Genomic DNA, 23,539 nt, shown 5'->3' with positions numbered 1-23,539 from the left:
ATGCCCCACCAGCTGCACCATACTGCTTCTAATTTAATCACTGCTATATGAGTAGATGATCCAAATTGGGAATAAACTTGATTTAGCTGAACTTGGAATAAAATAATAACCGGCATCTAATTCTCTAGCTAAGTCATGACTTTCCTAAGAAAAAGCTCAACAGACATTTCTGCAAATAATCTAGAAGCAACATTTGGCAAATTAAAACCCATGAGTCATTATCACATGAAGATGCTGAGTCACTATATGATTAAAATGAATTTGTTAGAGGAGGTTTGGGAACAGGACTTGAGTCATGATGTGAGGAATCTGACATGCCTTTGTTTATGCACAGCATTTGTGACAAGCTTATTTTAGTATAATCAATCGCAAATTAAAATTTTTAGTTAGTAACTTTTGTATATTCTGTTTCTAGAATACATTTAGATTAGAGGGCAAGTGGCATTATCCTTGCTTCATAGGTAAGAAAAATAGGTTCAGGGAGAAAACACCTACAACCATAGCAAAGATGAATTACTCTTGTTTAAAAAAATACAATATTGAACAGTTAATACAGGCTTTTAGAAAAGACAAAAGTGTGAGAATACGACACTAATAGATTGATTGTAAAGAATGCACTTTGTGTCAGGAACTGTGCTACATGCTTTATATTTGTTATTTCATCTTCAGATGAATTGTGTAAAACAGTTTCTATTATTTTAAAGTGAGGAAACTGAGGCATACAGATCAGGTAACCTATCTAAGGTCACACACGTGGTGTGTGGCACGTCCCATGTCTGGCTCTCACACCCGTGCTTTTAACACCTGCTAGAGTGTGTGCCTAGGAGTTATGGGGGTCATTCTGGCTTCCCCTCTGAGATAGGATAATCAGAAGCTATAAAAATGTTAGACTGACTCTGAAATGGTTATGAATTCGGTGCTACTGGCACCACCACTGTTCATAGAGGACCTTGCCATCGTAAAGCAAATTCAAATAGAATGCATCATTCGACTAAGTACAGAAAATGTTCCTTAATGTAATAGGCTTTTAATATAGGCCAGAAGTTTCCCAGGAAAAGTCAAGGAGCATTTCAGTAAATTTTAAAAAGCTTTCTAAGAAAGAGTCGAATTAAGCTAGAGGTGGCTGTAACTTTCTGTGACTCCATAGACTGGCATTCTCTGGCAGCTCTTCTTAACCATTTTCTGTCCTGAACTTGGAAGTGTGTGCAGTCCTGATGGGTGTGCCCAGAGTGATGGGGGCATGAGGGGTTCTGCAGTAAACTTGCAAGCAGCCCTCATGGTTAGCTCTACTCCTTTCTCCCCCACTGAGGAAGCAGATTGGAATGCCAGTGAGAGGACCTTGTTACAGGGAAACCCTAAGTCTGCTGCAGGTTCTAAAAATGAACCTATTTGAAAAAATTTGGTTCCTAATATTAACTGCATATTACTTGCAGTCTTTTGTCCCTCCAGTCACCGTACCCAGTGCCATGCCTGTGGAGTTGACAGTCACGTAGCGTGCCTTGTCAGCACATTCTTTTTCTCTTGATGTGATCGCGTACATTTGGGAGTGGTAATTCCTCTGGGAAAATTGGCAGTGGAGAGCTATAGACCTGTTTAATCCCATATTATAAGTACAAACTATGAAAAGATAAAATTACTGAACCTACTGCAAGTCTCTTCTGGAGAGAATATATCTTTTTATTTTTCCTCTGTACTAGAGTTATAAGCAAACTTATAAGCTCTGGTAAAATGTTGTGGGCCAAATTTTTTTAACCTAATCAAAGATTAGGTTATCCAGACTTGGAATCATCTATGGTCAGAGAAAAGGAAGGTGTCCAAGGGACATCATCCTCTTCCAGTTAGGTGGTCATAGCCCTTCCTAAGGTTCAGCGCATATGATCCCATCATAACTTCTGCTCCAATCTGGTGATGTCCATTCACTGTAGCCTGGATCCCACAGCTGTTTACTCCCTCGTGCCCTTGTGAAGTTCTGCCCTTTCCTTGTCTGGTCAGGTTCTTCCCACCCCTCAAGGGGGAGCCCAAGTCCTGCCTTGACCGCAGAGCTTCCGTGATGTCTGCAGTCTGTGGCAGCCTTGTGGAGTGTAGTGTGTGTGTTAGTCGCCCAGTCCTGTCCGCCTCTCTGCGACTCCATGGACTGTAGCCCACCATGCCCGCTCTGTTCATGGAATTCTCCAGGCAGGAATACTGGAGTGGGTTGCCATGCCCTTCTCCAGGGGGTCTTCTTGACCCAGGGATTGAAGCTGAGTCTCCCACATTGTAGGCAGATTCATTCACTCATTGTTACCATCTGAGCCAATAGGGAAGCCCTCACTTTTCGTAATTTACTGCTCTTGCTGTTTGTATCAAAATTTTTTTTTTTCTATTCTTTTATGTCATTCTTAGTCCTATGGTATCCATTCCACTATATTATCCATGCATTTTTACCCATTCTAGTGAAATGCCCTCTAAAGTCCTCTTGACTCATTAACTTACATTGTCTTTTCAGAAGCTGAAAACCCATTCCTATGGTTCTTTTAATAACCTTTTTGATATCTGAAGGCTGCAAAGTTCTGCCTGTGCAGTTCCACACTGGGGTTCCAGTATTTGCTGTCTTCTCTCTAATCCCTTTAACACTATGTGAGGAAACTACCTCCTGTCCCTATGTAAATACAATTCTGTTCTTTAAGGACGCGTTTAAAAAAAAACAAAAAAACCGATTTTTTTTTCCATTTAAAATAAAATGTTTATATCAGGAAGGAAAATGGAACTATTGCAGGTTTTTAGGCTAATGTGAAGAAACAAAATTCATCTTCGATAGAAAATAACTTTTACATCTAAGCTGAGTAGATCATTTGAAAGAAGCGAGTGCATTGGTTGTCATGGGTAATCTCCGAGGGAAGAAGGAACAATTGTGGTAACTTATTCAAACTGACGGAGAAGGCAATGGCACCCCACTCCAGTACTTTTGCCTGGAAAATCCCATGGACGGAGGAGCCTGGTAGGCTGCAGTCCATGGGGTCGCTAAGAGTCAGACACGACAGAGCAACTTCACTTTCTCTTTTCACTTTCATGCATTAGAGAAGGAAATGGCAACCCACTCCAGTGTTCTTGCCTGGAGAATCCCAGGGATGGGGGAGCCTGGTGGGCTGCCGTCTATGGGGTCGCACAGAGTCGTACACGACTGAAGCGACTTAGCAGCAGCAGCAGCATTCAAACTGAAAGCCAGATCAAGTCATCCAGAATGTACTTTTTTCTAACTCTTTTTCATTGATGTGGGAGGAGGAAAAGTGGGGGGTAGGGGGTTAGGAATACTGAAGTTGCAGTGTAGGGAAAGGAAGCCTAATAATTCCTTCAGGACGAGTGAGACATGTTTCTCTCTTAACACTGACTCGGAGAATTTAGGCTGTGTGGGAACTTGGCTGTTTTAATTCAACCACCTGTGTTACACCCCTTGCCCGGGGGTGGGAGTGGTGGTGCTCTGAATAACTGAGTCTGTGAACCTTGATACATAAAACTGTATTCTGCCAATTACAGGGCAGTTAACGTTTACGCTGCTGTTAAAAGAGTCAGAGGATTGCTAAAATTTAACTCACGTTGCACTCAGGCAGGTAAAGAAAAATGTAAATGTAACTTTGTTTTTCTCTAAGCGGTCCGTTGTTGGCTGTCCACATGAGTCCCGTCCTGCTGGATCACCAGAAAGAAGGAAAAGAAAAGCCCCATAATTTTAGTCTCATCGAGTAAAATTATTCTAGTAAGGGAATTTTTTAAATGTCTTTGGTTAGCTCCTGAGCGTAGCTTGCTAAAATAGTTGTCCCTCTGTGCCCTCTCCTTGCTCCTCAGCAAGATCGCCTTTGGGGACATGGTGGGTGGTGTGGGCCCCTGACCCTGGGCTCTCCTGTCACGGTGGCCCTTTCCCATGCCGGCTGATCTTGCCTAGTGACCCTGGAGTGTAACTGGGGTGAGCTGTTACTGTGAACCCAGGGCCTGGCATCATTGGGTCCATCTCTCTGGGCTTCATCAGTGCCCCTTGGTCCTGGCCAATGTGCCCTCCTGGATGTGTGCTGGCATTCTGATGCTCCTGAGGCCCACAGACCTGCATTCACTCACCTGCCCTCTGCTCTCTCTCCCTGATCTTCCCTCTATCCTGTTTAAAAAATCATGCCTGTTCATTGTTGTTCCTGTTAATGAGCAGAGCACTTAACTGGATGGCACCTTTGATTCCTCACTAACCACCTGTAGGGAAAGATCAGCCCAGTGGGTTAAGAGGATTTTGTTGACATTCATGACTCCATGCTCTAAATAGAAAAGCAGACGGGTGGGAAGTCAAGAAGATGGGTGGCGTGTTGAGACGATACAAGGCAGTTTGGTGTGTCTGGAGCAGCAGGTCACAACCAGAGGGACTCAGAACCTTAAGAGCACGGTGGGGAGCAGGCTCAGATTGGTTACAGGGGTCTGAAAATCTACAGGGAAGCCAAGCGTTATCTTTGTATTGAATAAAGAGAATGACTTAACTGTGTATAGATGCTGCTGAAATAAGTACAATTTACTTGAATTCATGGTAACATTTTGGTCATATATTTGCTCAACAGAGTTTATGTGTCTTTGATCTATTTCTATGTTAAAGGGGACCCCCCACTCTAGTAAAATGGGCTTCCCAGGTGGTTCAGTGGTAAAGAATCTGCCTGCCAGTGCCTGCCTCCCACAGGAGATGTTGGTTCGACCCCTGGGTCAAAAAGATCCCCTGAAGAAGGGAATGGCAACCCATTCCAGTATTCTTGCCTGGAGAATGCCACGGACAGAGGAGCCTGGCAAGCTACAGTCCATGGGGTCCCAAAGAGTCAGACGCAACTGAGCAGAGCACACAACTACTTAAAAACGGAAAGCAGATGGCTTGGCCTAACCTACCCTAGCGGCGCAATAATAATAAAATAGCAGTAATAGTTAACGCGTAAATGTACTTACCACATTCTGAGCATTGTACACGTGATTCATTTAGTGCTGACAACAGTAGTTTGGAGCTGTTCTGATTTTACAGATAAGGAACCGTTAATACCATGTAACTTGCTCAGAGGGCAGGCGTCTGTACTTGGTGGCAGCAACGTGAACTGAAGGCAGAAAGTGAACCACGGTTTGCAACCATGATACTTTAAAAATTAAGCAGATATAACCTGAGATCTACTGAATCGAGGTTGGGATAGAGAGATAAGACATAGGTATCAATATTTTTTTTAACAAGAGGCTGAGGCGCCGTGAGGTTGAAATCTGCTGTTCTATGACGTTAGTCCTACAGAAAGAGCTCCATCAAGTGATAGGGAATGTGAAGGTTAATTAAATCACAGTCTCAAAATGCTACGTAAAGAAACCAGATTAATTGTATCAGGACATAAAGATTTTATTGAGCATGATACCTGTCACACTTGGCTGACACTTCTGAAATTCTGTAAATTTAGCTTCATAAACATTTATATCTGGAAAGGGATTTTCTGAATAACTGAATTTGCTTCTCTTAGTTTTCAGGTAAGGAAAAGGGACAGGAAATAGTCTAGGAAAAGATACCCCCTTGTCACAAACACTCTCCACTGAGTGACTTACTTAACAACATTTACTTCCCATCAGGTTTGTGTTAATAACTGTGCCAAAGCCTTATAAGATATGTGACTACATATAGGTAAGTAATGGAAGGCCTTTTATGAGACCAGTGTTATTATAACAAAGTTAGGAAAAGGAAACTGAGTGTAAACATTAAAACTGTAACATATTATTGAATGGGGTCTGGCAATATATAAAAATGATAATGCATCATAGAATGATATTTATCCCAGGAATATGAGGGTAATTCAACATCTAAAAATCAATCAATGTAATCCACCAGATCCAGTCCAAAAAAGAAAACTGAAAATATGTGACAAACTCTGCAGATGCATGAAAGCATTTGTAAAAATTCAACATTCATGATAAAAATTTTCAGAAAACTAAGAATGTAAGGGAATCTCTTCAATCTGGTATAACCTTACATAAAACATGTAGCTTATGTCATACTTAACAGTAAAAGACTGAATCCTTTTCCACTAAGATTGGGAACAAGGCTAATATATTGCCTCTTATCACTGTTTCCAACATGAGCCAGTGCAATAAGGCCAGACAAAGAAGGAAAAGGTATACAGATTAGAAGGAAAAAAGTAAAGCCATCTTTCTTTGCAGATGGCCTAATTATAAACATAAATTATATACATAGAAGATTCTAAGGAATCCACAAGAAACCCACTAGACCTAATAAATGGTTTAGCAAGATCACAGGCAATAAAATCAGTGTACGGAATGACATTTCTCTGTACTGGCACAAAAAAAGAACCTGTGAAATGATTAGGTCCAAGTCTCAGAGTGTGCAAAAGCTGTATGTCACACACTTCATAAGCCTGATTGTAAAAAATCAGGAATTAAATAAGTAGAGGATCTATTCATGTTCATGGATTGGAAGATTCAATATTGTTTAGATATTACTTCTCCCCATATTGACTAATCACTTCTATGGCCTTCATCTGACCTGTTGCCCTCACTATATCTGCATAATATAAAACCCATGTTTGGAAACATTAACCTCTAAACAGGGAGTGTCTGGACCGCAGTCTTCTTTTTTCTGCTGTCTCTCCAGATGCATCGTCACTTAGTCATATTTTTAATATCAGCTCTACAGTGATGACTTCCATAATTCAGATCCCTGTCTTCTCTGAGAACTTTATTATACAATAATAATACCACCACCAAACTCCTGCATCACCTCTGCCCCCTTTGTTCTCCTTATCCTGCCTAACTTGTCCTTTTTTATTTGACATGTTTAAGCACCATGAGAAATTCATTGGCATCCTTAATTTCTGAGATGGTGCTAGATTAACACCTTCTAACTGGAAAGATCAACTTCAAGTCTGCCATTCCTGCATCCCAAAACTTTACTTTGTATTCTTGACTTTTCCTGATTAGATTCTCATTTTATGATCCTTGGAGAGGATGAAATACTGGATGAGTAAACAAACCTTTTTTGAGTATCTCTCAAAAAATTTTTCATGATGAAACTTGACATAAGTTTTGTATTAGGGTCAAAGGTGAAGAAAAATTTCCATTTATCACTAAATTGTTTGTATAAAAAATGCTATGAAATCAGCTGGTCTCAGTCTTTGTTATTACTCATCACTCCCTTTCCTAAGGAAATAATAAGTCCTCCAAAATTTCCATTGTTTACAGATAAGACTTACCCCAGGTGGGTAAACAGACTACTTATCTCTATCTGAGTACATCAGTTTAGGAACAGTACAGGAATTTTAACAAAAATTGAACTTTTAGGCTTGCTTGGGCCAACATTTGAAATGTAGCTGTTTAATTGGATAGTAACCATTAGTTCTCAAATCTTCAATGTGAAATGTGAAAAAGAGATACCAGTAATATTTTATTCAGTGTTAGATGAATGTGTAACTAGATAACCTGGACCCTTAATGAAGCCTGTCACATACACAACTTTGTCCTGTTTGGTAAATTTCCTCTATAAGTATAACTAGTAGCCTGATACTATGAAAAGTCACCTTCTCTTGAGAAGTTTGCACAGGTATTTTTGTTCATGATATCAGTGATCTCAAAAAAATAAAATCCACTTCTCATATACCTCCCACCCACTCTTTCTTTTTGTCGTAGGAATTTGCTTTGTTAGGCAGAATAGGCCTATCTGGTTATCGGTGTTACGGGAAGGCCTAGGTGGGGTAGTACCTGAGTGTCACACATCCTCTTGGGGCATGGGTGTCGGATGTGGTAGAGATCGACTCTGTGCCCCTTGAAGAACATTCTGTTGTGGTGTTGAGGACTTGGTGGCAATGGTTTTTAGGAAAAAAACTTTAAATTTGGCCCAATTTCTGGGAAACAAAGGTCCCTAATGCTTTTCCTTGCCTGACATTCAACAAGGATGGAATGGACTCTGGCTTGTCTCGGAGAAGGTGGCTTCTGGCATTGTCACCTGACCTGTCATTTCTTCCTGACGTGGTGGAGACAAGTCCCTTCTGCTCCAGACTCACTCTGCTGCCTGGGCTGCGGGTCTCAGTTCCTGCTTTCTCAGTCCCTCACCCTCTGTTGGTGTTCTCCTTACTTTTGCTTCCATCCTGTTTGCTTTTCAGCCAAACACCTCAGCATAACACCCAAACTCATTAGCAGTAGTTAGACGTGCCCTGACTGTCTTGGCCTCGGCTTTGCCTCTTGCCATTTCCCGCTTCCCTGTGCTGGTCTTTCTGCCAAGTTCCAGCGCCGCTCCTTTTCCATCAGAACCTCACCTCGGATATCACTTCTCCCAAGACACCTCTGAATCATAGATCAGGCTAAGTGACTGTTGCTTGTGTTGGCAGGGTATTTCAAAGATGGATTTTTCTAAGCCAAGTAAATAGTTTGTAGGTTTTTTTTTTTTTTTTCCATATATGTGTGTGCTGTGCATCTTCTCTTTGTTGCGGGATCATGTTTGAAAGATTCCTGTATAGTTTGTCTTGGTTCTGGTTTGTTCCATGCCCTGGAATTTCACCAGCCTCTTGCTGGGGTTGCCTGAGATTCCTGCTAAAAACTGGCTTTTTGTCAGTTCCTTCCAAACAGGGTGGGGCAGCAGCAGCCTGGCTCGGAGTGGGAGGTGGGGACAGGCCTGCCCCCATTCCCCAGGAACACCCTCTTCCTGACAGAACTCTGATTTGGAGACAGATGTGTTCTCCACCTTCACTAAGTCCCAGTCTAGATTATCTGTTTCCCCATCTATTTGCCATGAAGTGATGGGACTGGATGCCATGATCTTCATTTTTTTGAATGTTGAGTTTTAAGCCAGCTTTTTCACTCACCTCTTTCACTTTTATCAAGAGGCTGTTTAGTTCCTCTTCACTTTCTGCCATAAGGGTGGTGTCATCTGCATATCTGAGGTTATTGATATTCCTCCCAGCAATCTTGATCCCAGCTTGTGCCTCATCCAGCTCGGCATTTCACGTGATGTACTCTGCATATCAGCTAAAAAGCAGGGTGACAATACACAGCCTTGACATACTCCTTTCCCAATTTGGAACCAGTCTGTTGCATGTTCGTTTGTAATTGTTGCTTCTTGACCTGCATACAGGTTTCTCAGGAGGTAGGTAAGGTGGTCTGGTATTCCCATCTCTTTAAGAATTTTCCACTCTTTGTCATGATCCACACAGTCAAAGGCTTTAGTGTAGTCAATGAAACAGAGTAGATGTTTTTCTGGGATTCTCTTGCTTTTTCTATGATCCAACAGATGTTGGCCATTTGATCTCTGGTTCCTCTGCCTTTTCTAAATCCAGCTTGACCATCTGGAAGTTCTTGGTTCACATATTGTTGAAGCCTAGCTTGAAAGATTTTGAGCATCACCTTGCTACCGTGTGAAATGAACACAAGAATGTGGTAGTTTAAACATTCTTTGGCATTGCGTTTCTTTGGGATTAGAATGAAAACTGACCTTTTCCAGTTCTGTGGCCTCTGCTGAGTTTTCCATATTTTCTGGCATATTGAGTGCAGCACTTTCACAGCATCATCTTTTAGGATTTGAAATAGCTCAGCTGGAATTCCATCGCCTCCACTAGCTTTGTTTGTAGTGATGGTTCCTAAGGCCAATTTGACTTAGCACTCCAAAATGTCTGGCTCTAGGTGAGTGATCACATCATCATGGTTATCTGGGTCATTAAGATCTTTTTTGTATAGTTCTACTGTGTATTCTTGCCACTTCTTCTTAATATCTTCTTCCCCTGTTAGGTCCATTACCTAATAGAAACCTAAAGGTCTGTCCTTTATTGTGCCCATCTTTGCATGAAATGTTCCCTTGGTATCTCTAATTTTCTTGAAGAGATCTCTAGTCTTTCCCATTGTCTTATTTTCCTCTATTTCTTTGCATTGTCCACTTAGGAAGGTTTTCTTATCTTCCCTTGATATTCCTTGGAAATCTGCTGTAACCAGGAACAAAACAGGCAGAAATATCTATTCCCATGTCTAGGAGGGAAGTACAATTTCATAAGTAAACAGATTGATGTCAGTTAACGTGGAAAACTTTACACAGATAAAGTAGGAAATGAGCGGATAGAGTGATGGGTCAGGAAAGGCCTCTCCAAGAGGTTGATGTGAGGGAAGAGGCAATGTGCAGTGTGGGTGGAAGTGTTCTAGGGTTGGGGACAGTCAGGGCAAGGCCCAGGACAAGAGCATTGAAGGCAGGGCCAGAGAGACCGAAATAGAGTAAAGAGAGCGAAAGATGGCAGCACTGTAGAGACTTTGGCTTTATTCCGAGGATGATGGGGAGTCATTTGAGGATTTTGAGTGGAGGAGGACCATGATCTAACTTCCATGTTAGCAAGACCACTCTGCCTCTAGATGAGCGATCTTGTGGCTGGGTCAGCGGTGGTTGGAGCAGAGGTGGTGAGAAGTGTTCCAAGGCGAGAGCTGCCTCGAAGATGGAGCTGATAGGATTCGGGGATGGATTCAGTGAAGAGACCATAAGGAGGGGGGATCAAAGGTGACCTCTAACTAGAAGGGTGGAGTTGCCTATAATTAAGGTGGAGAAGCCTGTAGAGAGGTAGGGGTTTGTTTTGTTTTTAGTGCAGATTGAGTGGAACGATAATGTGTCCTGTTTGATGGTTGGGGGGACAAGGGTAGAGGTGCACTGGCTTTTGCCATTCCTGTGTCCTTACAACAGCATCCTTAGATATTGCAGACCTCCTGAACTCACAGAGACATCTGCCCAGAGCACTGTAGTTGTAGTCACTAAGTCGTGTTCGAGTCTTTGCAATGCCATGGACTGCAGCATACCAGGCTTCCCTGTTTTTCACTATCTCCCGAAGTTTGCTCAAACTCATGTCCTTTGAGTCAGTGTTGCCATCTAACTGTCTCATCCTCTGCTGCTGCCTTCTTTTGCCTTTAGTCTTTCCCAGCAGTAGCGTCTTTTTCGGTGAGTCGGCTTTTCACAACAGGTAGCCAAAGTATTGGAGCTTCAGCTTTAGCATCAGTGCTTCAGTGAATATTCAGGGTTGATTTCCATTGTGTATATGTACTGCAACTACTTAATCTGTTCATCTGTCACTGGCCATCTAGGTTGCTTCCATGTCCTCTTGCTACCTCTTATTAATCTCTTCAGCTTCTGTTAGGTCCTTACCGTATCTGTTCTTTATCGTGCTTGTCCTTGCATGTAATGTTCCCTTGATATCTCCAATTTTCTTGAAGAGATCTCTAGTCTTTCCCATTGTGTTGTATTGCCCAGAACACTAGGATTCGGCACTTCCCTTGGAGGATCATGGGGTCAGGCTTGCACTGTTGCCAGGCAGAGACCTTGACAAGTGGCCTTAGGAAATCATAAAAGGGACTCCAGTTGGGCCAGAGCTTCCTGCTGGCACAGATCCTCAGGGATGGGTCTTCCTTCCTAGGGTCACTTCCTTTTCTCTTTCTTTCATCACCTTGCCACTGCCATTACTGCTGAGTCCAACCAGGGTTTCTCTGTTGCCCTGTCTCTCCGGAGTGTCTCTCTTCCTCTCTTGCTTACTGAGCAGCACAGCCCCCTTAAGATGCAAGTACAACCTTCCCTCGGCATTTGTGGGGGGCTGTTCCTAGGACCTCCATGGATACTAAAATCCATGGATGCCTGAGTTTCATGTGTAAAATGGTGTGCTACGTGTTACGGGTGGTTCTTTCTTTATTCTCCCATGCCCCTTCTGTTTGGTCATCTGTTTTGATCCGATATGTGAGAACTTTACCATCACTGGGTTGCACAAATGGGTATTTACATCGTAAAATAATCAGATTTTATCTTATTTTGCAAAAATATATTTACGAGGGAAAAGGAGTCTGGTATTTCTGGGCCTTTTGGCATTGAGCTGGGCAGGGATGCTAGTGGTGAGGAGGGAAGCTGAGTGGGGGAGCATCGTCCTTCTCTCTTCCATCCGCCCCTCTTATGCTCCCCACTGTTTGCCTGCCTCCCATGTCACAGCAGGGTGGACCTGGGGCTCCTCAGCAGACAGGAAGTCTTCTGAATTCTCAGGTAGGCAGTGGGAGAGTCCCTGAAGCTGTGGGTCTGGAGAAGAGCAGGACCAGATCGGGGTTGTAGGAGGAGAACCCTGGCATCAACAGAAGATCAGATACTGGAGGAGAAGCAGAGACAAGCTGGTTAGAAGCTGGTTAAAGTATGTTATGGAGGCGAGAGCCTCCCAGAAAGGCTTGTGGGGAAGAAAGCAGGAAAGCAGAGCAGAGGAGGATATGGTGATGGAAAGATGAGGAATGACCACAGGGTGACGTGAAGCCGAGTGGTGAGAGGCACTGGAGTACCACTGAGGGCAGGAGACAGGAGAAGGTCACCGGAAGTTATGTCGATCTGAGGGCCTCATAAGATCCCATGTGAGTGAAAACAGTGTTCTGAGATTGCCACCTAGAGCCATGTTGAGGGCAGCTGGAAGCACAGGGTGAGCTCAGGGAAGATTCAGGGGCTAGAGAAAGACTTGAGAGTTCTGGGTATAGATTGTGGTGATTGAGGGGATAAAAACGGGACATGAGCTGGAGGACGGCGCTCAGGAGAGCATCGCTCTGTCTCTCTTAGATGTGCTTCCTTGAGAAACGTTTCTGCCAGGGGTATGTTTTGTGCTAGAAGCATGATGAAAGATAGTTTTGCTTGAACAGAGATGAAATTATTTGTCACTGAACTCGCAACAACTTGGCTGTTACTCGTTGCGTAGCCCCCATCAGTCACATACACTAGAGCTTCCCTTGGAGTTTTGAGTTCCTTTCGGCAGTTTGTTGAAAATGCATTCACAACAGAATCTGTGTTAATGGGAAACACGTCATGCACACAAACTCATCCTTCAGGTGTCTGCTGGGGGCTGAGCAAGAGATGGCACCACCAGCTGCTCTTCACCGCAGATACCGATGGGGCCTTAAAGTCCTTGGTGGTGCTCTTGTGTCTAACGTTCTCAGCTCCTAATTTCCTCTCAGATCTGTTCTGTCACCCCAGCATAATCTTATAAACCTGCTTTGGTGGCTTAGGTTATAAAGCGTTCCAGTCTCTTCTCAGTGTAACTTCATGTGTATGGAAACCTTGTAAGTAGATGTTTTAATAATAAAGCTTATTGTTTGAAATGTTAATTATCAAGGTCATGTTTCAGAGGCTTTGCTGCACCAAAAATTAAGTTATTGGACAACATGCCTGCGCTGCTCCATACCTGTGACATGCCATTCTTGTAAAGGTGGTAGTTTGTAAGTCATTCTTCTGACCTGAAGGGTGGAACATTTTTCCTTTGAAAGGGTTTAGTGACTTTTACAGAAACCGGAAGCCAGTGCCAGAACTGATCCGACTGCTTTTCCTTTGTCCAAGAGCCTCTCCTAGCTCTCTTAGGAGCCAGGAGAAGCCCTTCTGCCCTGTAAGGCTTGCGCTCATGCTGGCCCATGCAATTTCTGAGATTGAAATCCATCAGTGGACTGCAGTGCCACGGGGCTGCTCTGCAGAGCAATTACCACCAACGCCCTCCCAGTCCACAGAAGGTGCTGAAAGGAATTGCTTGTGGAAATAGATCTGGGAGACAATTACATATATTCAGTTGGCATTAGTCAGTGTTTTTCCCTTTGACCAGGTCAGGAGAAAGAAATGTAATTTTTATAAGGTTTGTTTGAAGTAGATTTTATGTGTTAGCAATGTACATTTATGTGGTGAAAAATTTTTCATGAATTACATTAGAAAGGTGATTTTTCTAAACAAACTGATACCACACTGTGTAAACGTTGTTTGTCTCCTTAGTTATTTAACACATGCATAATTTTCTTCTCAACTGGGCTGTGGTCTCATAAAAAAGAACAAAATGCTCCTGCTATTGGGATCCATATAATTCCTGTCACAGGACAAGGCTTATAATAGACTATTTCCTAATAAATTTGTTTGTCAGCTGGAACTCAGATATAGTAGAAAATTCATGTTTCATATTTTCAGAATCTGGATTTAATTTAGACTGACCAGGAATTTCAATACTTAACCACATTATATTCACCCTCTGCTTATTCTCTGTGCATACCCATGTTAGTAAGTATAGTGAGTCAGGATTATTCTTCGATTCATTTGGAGAACAGTAGCAGTCCTTAGGATTTAATTGATGTGTGGGAAAGAGGCTCTTGCTGATTGATTTTGAAGGAATCGTTGGGCTGCCGCAAATTGCGTTCCTATGGTATTATTGTCATCATGTTACTCACATAGGTTACTTTCACTAACGTATGAAGCAATAATGCTTTTCTTTACCCTGTATTCCCCATAACTCAGTGAATAAATGTGAGCAGGCAAAGCTAAAGTGTAATTTATTCTTTGTTTTTCAAAGATCTCATCAGAAAATTGAAGACTCAGAAGAGAGCAGTGATGAAATTCTTGCCCGTCTAACGTCTGCGGTAAGGCCATGCGATTTCCCTGCCCAGGAGTGCAGAAATAATGAGGGGTCTTGGAAGGGAGGCACTGTGGGTAGTGATGTAGAGAGACACTTGCCCTGTGGCTGCTTGTGGGAGGCCCAAGTCAGGGCGAAAGAGACAGTGGCATTAACTTGCTCTGCTCTCAGGCAGCCTTTCCTGCAAGATTACAGATTCTGTTGATGGAAAGTTCCTGGAACCTTAGAGAAGGACTTTAAAAAAAAATACTGTATGATTTAACCTAGGGAAAGCTGTGACCTACTGCACAAAGGAGAAAGGACTGTATGTTTCATTAGGGAAAAAAAAAGATCAACTCAACCAACAGAAGATCAGTTCTTCAGTTTTTAATGTACTGGATTACAACATTTTCATTATGTCTTTTAAAGCCATTAATTAGAGTCAGTAATTAACCTGTTGGTTGAGGGAAAGCTTATCCCTTTCTTCCCAGAAGAAGCTGGCCATGGTCACTAATCATTAAACTCTGGTTGCTGACAGGCTCTAGAAATCCTATCTCACAAAATCTAGCCTTCCCAAAGCTTCTTGAGTACTTCTTTAACTGTATTTAAAAAATGGTGATTGCTGAAAATCATGCTGGATTGGGTTATGTATGTGAAATTAAACTGATCTTGTATAGTTTCACACCCCAAGTTTTGGCATCTGGGCACAGCTTGAAAGTTAAAAGTTGTCTTTCTTACTCTTCTAGAATGTAGCTTAGAAAAGTAATTTTTGGCTAAATATAGTGATGAGTAGTATAAAACTTCACATGCAATGGAATCTTGACAGCGTGCTAATACAATATGTTTAACATGAGCTTTGCAGTTTAAAGGGCTTCCCTAGTGGCTCAGACAAGTAAAGAATCTGCCTGTAATGAGGAGACCAGGGTTCGATCCCTGGGTCTGGAAGATCCCCAGGAGAAGGGAATGGCAACACACTCCAGTATTCTTGCCTGAGAAATCCCATGGACAGAGGAGCCTGGCGGGCTACATACAGTCCATGAGGTTGCAAAGAGTCAGACACAACTGAGTGGCTGACACTTGGGCTACATACAGTCCATGAGGTTGCAAAGAGTTGGACACGACTGAGTGGCTGACACTTCACTTCACTTGCAGTTTAAAATATTGACTAAAGAGGAATACCTGTGGGTTGCAAAGTCATTAATAGCGACCTGTTTAAAAAAAACCCACTCACTGTGTACCAAATACTGTGTTACACACTGTGTGTTTGTATGTGTGTGTACACATACCCATGTACACATTACACTTCACTAAAGCCTTGTGAAATAGGTGGCGTTATCTCTGTTTTATAGACATGAAAGCTTCTAGAGGTTAAGTAACCTGCCCAAGGTCACCCATCTAAAAAGGATCAGAGCCAGGATCTAAACTCTGGATTTTCTACTTCTTAGTCATATTCTCCTAATCACTGGGCCTCATTTTTAAAATAATGTAACATAGTAGGTAAGTTTCAGAAGCAGTGACTATGTAAGATGTTCTTATAGCCGTACCAGGAAGACAGGCGCATTAAAAAGCTAGCTTATAAAACAACTGACAGCTGAGCACCAACAATCAGTGTGTGACAGTGAATCCAAGAACAGCAACAGAGAGCTTGGTTGAAGAGACTGGACTTGAATCAGCGTTGAAAGCGGTCAGGCTGTGAGCGGGTGGAGGATGTGTTCTCTGGCTGTGGGATTTAATAAAGAAAAGTAAAACACTTTTTGAACAACAGATTAACATGATGTAGACATTTAAGAAACAAGATGAGTTGGATGAAAATCTAGTTTGAGAGGCTGATGAGAACCTAGTTTCTGGTGGTGTTTTGGGGAACCACAAGCAAAAGGAGCATAAAGAATTGTTTAAAACATCAGTAGGACTAGGTAAATGTAGAGGAGGATTCAAGTAACCACAGCTGGGAACTTAGTGGAAAAGTGATGATACTCTTAGGAAGTTGAGTAAAATATATGGAAGGAGAGATGACATAATTTTGGACACGCTGAGTTTGAGGACATAAGGGTGTAAAAATATTCGGGAAACACCTGGAGACGTGAATCTGGAACTCAGAAAGGTCGGGACTAGCGTTATGGGAACCAGTCCAGGTTGTTGATTGAAGAGCAGAGTGGAAGGTGCAGTCTTGGGCAGCACCCAAGATAAGGGGGAGGTAGGGAGAAGAGGCTTAAAACTCAACATTCCAAAAACTAAAATCATGACATCCAGTCCCATCACTTCATGGCAAATAGATGGGGAAAAAATGGAAACAGTGACAGACTTTATTTTCTTGTGCTCCAAAATCAGTGCGGACAGTGACTGCACCCATGAAATTAAAAGACACACTTGCTCCTTGGAAGAAAAGCTATGACAAACCTAGATAGTGTATGAAAAAGTAGAGACATCACTTTGCAACAAAGGCCCGTCTAGTCAAAGCTATTGTTTTTCCAGTGCTCATGTACAGATGTGAAAGTTGGACTATAAAGAACTCTGAGCAACGAAGAATTGATCCTTTCAAACTGTGGTGCTGGACAAGACTCCTGAGAGTCCCTTGGATAGCAGGGAGATCAAACCAGTCAATCCTAAAGAAAATCAATCCTGAATATTCATTGGAAGGACTGATGCTGAAGCTGAAGCTCCAGTACTTTGGCCAACTGATGCAAAGAGCCGACTCATTGGAAAAGACCCTCATGCTGGGAAAGATTGAGGAAAGGAGGAGAAGGGGATGGTTGAATGGCATCACCAACTCAATGAATATGAGTTTGAGCCAACTCTGGGAGATACTGAAGGACAGGGAACCCTGGTGTGCTGCAGTTCATGGGGTCACAGAGGGTCAGACACGACTTAACAACTTTACAATAACAACAAAGGGAGATGAGGAGACTGTGATAAGAAGTGGATATACTTATTGGAAGTGGAAGTTTATACCATGAAAGTAAAATTCAAGAGAACTTCTAGAAAGGAGGGGTGGACAGCAGAGTGATGGTTGTATATTTGGTTGAGGTAATCTTACTGGAAAAAATCTCTAAGCTAAAAGACTGAATAAATTGAGGTGAGGTGCTAGAGTAGAAATGAGAATAAGGGACATAGTGAAAGGTTGCTGCTGGACCATGAGAAATATCTGGATTCTTGGCTTCCGGAGGAGAAGAATTCAATCCGGGGCCAGAGACGAGGCTTGATCACTCAGAGCTTTTGTGTAATAAAGTTTTATTAAAGTATAAAAGAGATAGAGAAAGCTTCTGACATAGACATCAGAAGGGGGCAAAAAGAGTGCCCCCTCGCTAGTGTTAGAAATGGAGTTCTATACTCTTACTTATTACAGTGAATCAAAAGAATGTCTGGAGGTTGTAAAGACCTTACTAGACCCATTTCCATAATTTGCATTTTAAGATAACAGGATTAGCCAGAAGGTTTTTCCAGAAACTGTCCTCAGGCAAGATACATTATTGTTATATAATCCTAAGGAATGTAGAGGGGAAAAAAAGTTTGTCCTTTCTTCCTCCTTGAGAATTCCAGACCCGTCTTTCCTTGGGGACCCCTGGACTTCTTATCAACCTGCCTAGGAATTGACTGTCAATAGGAGAAAAATTCATGTCTTGAATTGATAGCTGACCAGCCTGGAATAATGAAACTATCTTTGAACTGCGAATGTAGACCTTGATTCTTAATTCTTTCAAACAGTATAACTTTGGCGAAATTGAGTGGCGGACTTGACAGTATGTAAGTTCTAAAATTCCTTGGTTCCTTGTGTAAGCATTTATGAAGGGACTGTGTGCTTCCCCACTTCACAGTGTAGTTATTCCTGTTGGCAGTGGTCTGAAAGCTTTGTTACCCAGCTGTTAACACCGCAGAGGATGGGAGATTTTTGCATACATCACTCAAGTGGCAGTTGGCATCCAGCATGACCCTGAAATGCATTAAGGGAAGGTAGAAGTGACATCTGTAAAGCGGAGTTGTTAAAGTGCTCTTCAGAGCTTTTGTGTAATTAGAGGTCACTGGAAGGGGGAGAGCAGTTTCCCGCAATAGTTTGCTGCCCTGTGTATTCATCTCCTTTTCCTCAAACTTGGGCATTTTGTAAATAAGCATTCTTTTTTAAAAAAAAATCCTCCTTGTTAAATAGTTTATCTCTTAGTCTCAGCTTAGGTTCATCAGGAAAAACGTCCTTTCATGTAAAAAATAATATGTAAAATTCTACCCTGGAAGAAAACACAAGTGAGTTTTCATATTAAAGTAACAGGAGAAGGCAGTGTATATAGAAATAAAAATGCCTTGATAATTCGGTCAGATTTACAGATTTTATGCTAGATTTATACAAACATAAACAGTAAAAATGTTTCATCTACGTTTCTAGTGACCTTCCCAAGTGCCTGACATCCAAAAACCTTAAGAGGAAAACCTTGTAAGAAGTTTTCAGCTTAAGGAAAAAGGGCATGACTGTAATAGACTTCTCGCATTATGTGAACTCGACTGTCACACCCTGGGCATTATTATCTGAAAATACTTTGGCTTTCCCTGTGTACATAGGTTTTCTGCCTTAACATCTTAGCCACCTTTCTAATATCTTTTGACTGAACACATTTTGTTAACTTTAAACCTTCTCTTCTTCATTTCCTCTGAGTCTCTGTTAGTCACATAAAGCTGGCAGGCTAGAAGGAGCCCATGGATGACACAGTCTGCCACTTCCTACCCTGGAAGTTTTGAGCATTATTTTATCTTTAAACATGAATTCTCCCAGGGTACGTGACAAAAAGAGTGTTTAGAATCGATAATACAACTTTTATATATTTGTTTTACAATCCAGGATAAACTAGACATAGAGACATACAGAAGAGTTTTTAGTCAGTAGAATACTGCTTTCAAAGTCATAGTTCTTAGGATGTAAATTTAGGAAATAAGCTAAACTTTGAGACATTTTCAAGAACTGAGAAGTAACTTGGGCATTATCCAAAGACAGGAAGTGGCAACATGGACATGATTAAAGAGGAGATAAAAACTGACTCTGGACTTCAGGTCATGCTAATCAACATCCTAAACAAACCATGTTGGCTTATTTCTGTTACTTCAGGCTAAATTTTCTTGATGTAAATTGTAGAAATAAGAAAACAAACATCCTAGTAAGGTCTGGTGATTTTCATTCACATGGTCCAGTTGCTGAACTGCTGAGCTGATGTGAGCAAGGCTAAGTTGTGAATCGAACATATTAGATGCATGTTTGATGACATGGTTGTATGTGTGGCATTTATGAAAGGGTTGTGGGGGGAGCTGTGATGTGGTCATCTGTGCTGCTTGTCCAGTGAAGTCAGCCATCACTCAGACGGTAAAAGAGAACTGTGCTGAGTGTCCGCATTGACCTGGTGATAGTAATGGAGAAGAGTTTGTGGCCATGTCTTGACACATGAATTCAAATGAAAAAATATAGTGTACAGAATTTAGGAAGAGCAGTCAGAATTGGATGAGAACAGAATCTAATACCCGGGGACCATTTAAGTAGGCACTCGTACACTCTCATCAGTTCAGTCGCTCAGTTGTTTCCAACTCTTTGTGACCCCATGGACTGCAGCACGCCAGGCTTCCCTGTCCATCACCAACTCCTGGAGCTTGCTCAAACTCATGCCCATTGAGTCGGTGATGCCATCCAACCATCTCATCCTCTCTCGTCCCCTTCTCCTCCCTGATACATTCCCAGCATCAGGGTCTTTTCCAATGAGTCAGTTCTTTGCATCAGGTGGCCAAAATATTGGAGTTTCAGTTTCAGCATCAGTACTTCCAATGAATATTCAGGACTGATTTCCTTTAGGATGGACTGGTTGGATCTTCTTTCAGTCCAAGGGACTCTCAAGAGTGTTCTCCAACACCACAGATCAAAAGCGTTAATACTTCGGTGCTCTGATTTCTTTTTAGTCCAAATCTTACATCCCTACATGACTACTGGAAAAAGCATAGCTTTGACTAGACAGACCTTTGTTGGCAAAGTAACATCTCTGCTTTTTAATATGCTAAGTTGGTCATAACTTTTCTTCCAAGGACCATGCATCTTTTAATTTCATGGCTGCAGTCACAATCTGCAGTGAATTTGGAGCCCCCAAAAAATAAAGTCTGTCACTTTTTCCATTGTTTCGCCATCTATTTGTCATGAAGAGATGGGACTGGATGCCATAATCTTCTTTTTTTGAATGTTGAGTTTTAAGCCAGCTTTTTCACCCTCCTCTTTCACGTCCATCAAGAGGCTCTTTAGTTCCTCTTCACTTTGTGCTATAAGGGTGGTATCATCTACGTATCTGAGGTTATTGATATTTCTCCCAGCAATCTTGATTCCAGCTTATGCTTCATCCAGCTCGGCATTTTACATGATGTACTCTGCGTATAAGTTAAATAAGCAGGGTGACAATATACAGCCTTGATGTATTCCTTTCCCATTTTGGAACCACTCTATTGTTTCATGTCCTGTTCTAACTGTTGCTTCTTGTCCTGCATACAGATATCTCAGAGGCAGGTAAGGTGGTCTGGTATTCCCATCTCTTGAAGAATTTTCGACAGTTTGTTGTGATCTGCACAGTCAAAGGCTTTGGTGTAATCAATAAAACAGAAGTAAATGTTTTTGTGGAATTCTGTTGCTTTTTCTATGATGTTGTCAATTTGATCTCTGGTTCCTCTGCCTTTTCTAAATCCAGCTTAAACATCTGGAAGTTCATGCTTCATGTACTGTTGAAGCCTGGCTTGGAGAATTTTGAGCATTACTTTACTAGCATGTGAGATGAGTGCAATTATGCCACAGTTTGAGCATTCTTTGGCATTGTGTTTCTTTGGGATTGGAATGAAAACTGACTTTTTCCAATCCTGTGGCCACTGCTGAGTTTTCCAAACCTGCTGGCATATTGAGTGCCTCACTTTCACAGCATCATCTTTTAGTATTTGAAAAAGCTCAACTGGAATTCCATCACCTTCACTATCTTTGTTCGTAGTGATGCTTTCTAAGGCCCACTTGACTTTGTATTCCAGGATGTCTGGTTCTAGGCGAGTGATCACACCATTGTGGTTATCTGGGTCATGAAGCTCTTTTTTGTACAGTTCTTCTGTGTATTCTTGCCACCTCTTCTTAATATCTTCTGCTTCTGTTAGGTCCATACCATTTCTGTTTTTTATTGTGCCCATCTTGGCATGAAATGTTCCCTTGGTATTTCTAATTTTCTTGAAGAGATTTCTAGTCTTCCCCATTCTGTTGTTTTCCTGTTTCTTTACATTGATCACTGAGGAAGGCTTTCTTGTCTCTCCTTGATGTTCTTTGAAACTCTGCATTCAAATGGGTATATCTTTCCTTTTCTCCTTTGCCTTTAGCTTCTCTCCTTTTCACAGCTATTTGTAAGACCTCCTTAGACAACCATTTTGCCTTTTTGAATTTCATTTTCTTGGGGGTAGTCTTGATCCCTGCCTCCTGTACAATGTCACGAACCTCTGGCCATAGTTCTTCAGGTACTCTGTCTATCAGATCTAGTCCCTTGAATCTATTTATTACTTCTACTGTATAATCCTAAAGGATTTGGTTTAGGTCATACCTGAATGGTCTAGTGGTTTTCCCTACCTTTCTTCAATTTAAGTCTGAATTTGGCAATAAAGACTTCATGATCTGAGCCACAGTCAGCTCCACATCTTGTTTTTGCTGACTGTATAGAGCTTCTCCATCTTTGGATGCCAAGAATATAATCAATCTGATTTCTGTATTGACTATCTGGTGATGTCCAAGTGTAGAGTCTTCTCTTGTGTTGTTGGAAGAGGGTGTTTGCTATTCTCTTGGCAAAAGTCTGTTAGCCTTTGCCTTTCTTCATTTTGTACTCCAAGGCCAAATTTGCCTGTTACTCCAGGTATCTCTTGACTTCCTCCTTTTGCATTCCACTCCCCTATTATGTACAGGACATCTTTTTTGAGTGTTAGTTCTAGAAGGTCTTTTAGGTCTTCATAGAACCGTTCAACTTCAGCTTCTTCAGCATTACTGGTTGGGGCATAGGCTTGGATTACTGTGATACTGAATGGTTTGCCTTGGAAATGAACAGAGATCATTCTTGTCATTTTTGAGATTGCACCGAAGTACTGCATTTCAGACTCTTTTGTTGACTATGATGTCTCCTTCATTTCTTCTAAGGGATTCTTGCCCACAGTAGTAAATATAGTGGTCATCTGAATTAAATTTGCTCATTCCAGTCCATTTTAGTTCACTGATTCCTAAAATGTCAATGTTTACTATTGGCATCTCCTGTTTGACCACTTCCAATTTACCTTGATTCATGGACCTAACCATTCCAGGTTCCTATGCAGTATTGCCATTTACAGCATTGGGCTTTGCTTATATCACCAGTCACATCCACAACTTGGCATTGTTTTCATTTTGGCTCTGTCTCTTCATTCTTTCTGGAGTTATTTCTCCACTGATCTCCAGTAGCATATTGGGCACCTACCAACCTGGAGAGTTTATCTTTCAGCGTCCTATATTTTTGCTTTTTTATACTGTTCATGGGGTTCTCAAGGCAAGAATACTGAAGTGGTTTTCCATTCCTTTCTCCAGTGGACCATATTTTGTCAGAACTCTCCACTATGACCTGTCTGTCTTGGGTGGCCCTAAAGAGCATGGCTCATAGTTTCATTGAGTTAGACAAGGCTGTGGGTCATGTGATCAGTTTGATTAGTTTTCTGTGATTGTGGTTTTCATTCTGTCTGTATTCTGATGGATAAGGATAAGAGCCCTATGGAAACTTCCTGATGGGAGAGACTGTGGGAGAAACTGGTTCTAGTTCTGATGGGTGGGGCCAGGCTCAGTAAATCTTTAATCCAGTTTTCTGTTGATGGGTGGGGCTGTGTTCCCTCCCTGTTGTTTGACCTGAGGCCAAACTATGGTGGAGGTAATGAAGATAATGGGGCCTCCTTCAGTAGGCCCCATGCACCTACTGCTGCCCTCAGTGCACCAACCCTGCAGCAGCCACCGCCAACCCACGCCTCCACTAGGGAGTCCTGGACACTCACAGCAAGTCTGGGTCAGTCTCTTGTGGGGTCACTGCTCCTTTCTCCTGGGTCCTGGTCACACAAGGTTTTGTTTGTGCCCTCCAAGAATCTGTTTCCCCAGTCCTGTGTAAGTTCTGTAATCAAATTCCGCTGCCCTC

The 23,539-nt window shown here is 42.0% G+C and overlaps 1 protein-coding gene across 11 annotated transcripts in view; it reads left to right on the top strand.

Annotated features, from left to right (window-relative positions):
* The window catches only part of RAPGEF5 (Rap guanine nucleotide exchange factor (GEF) 5), a 360,172-nt gene that overhangs the window by 178,398 nt on the left and 158,235 nt on the right, over positions 1–23,539 (top strand). For all 11 annotated transcript variants that reach the window (XM_010839032.1, XM_010839028.1, XM_010839031.1 and 8 more), the window contains one exon: positions 14,331–14,397. In XM_010839032.1, the coding sequence (XP_010837334.1) occupies positions 14,331–14,397 (67 nt within the window). The remainder of the gene's footprint in view (positions 1–14,330; positions 14,398–23,539) is intronic.

The sequence above is a fragment of the Bison bison genome, unplaced genomic scaffold, assembly GCF_000754665.1.
Source record: "Bison bison bison isolate TAMUID 2011002044 unplaced genomic scaffold, Bison_UMD1.0 scf7180017864109, whole genome shotgun sequence".
NCBI classification, from domain to species: Eukaryota; Metazoa; Chordata; class Mammalia; order Artiodactyla; family Bovidae; genus Bison; species Bison bison.
The sequence above is the reverse complement of the archived record's forward strand: the minus strand, read 5'-3'. Positions and strand labels throughout refer to the sequence as shown.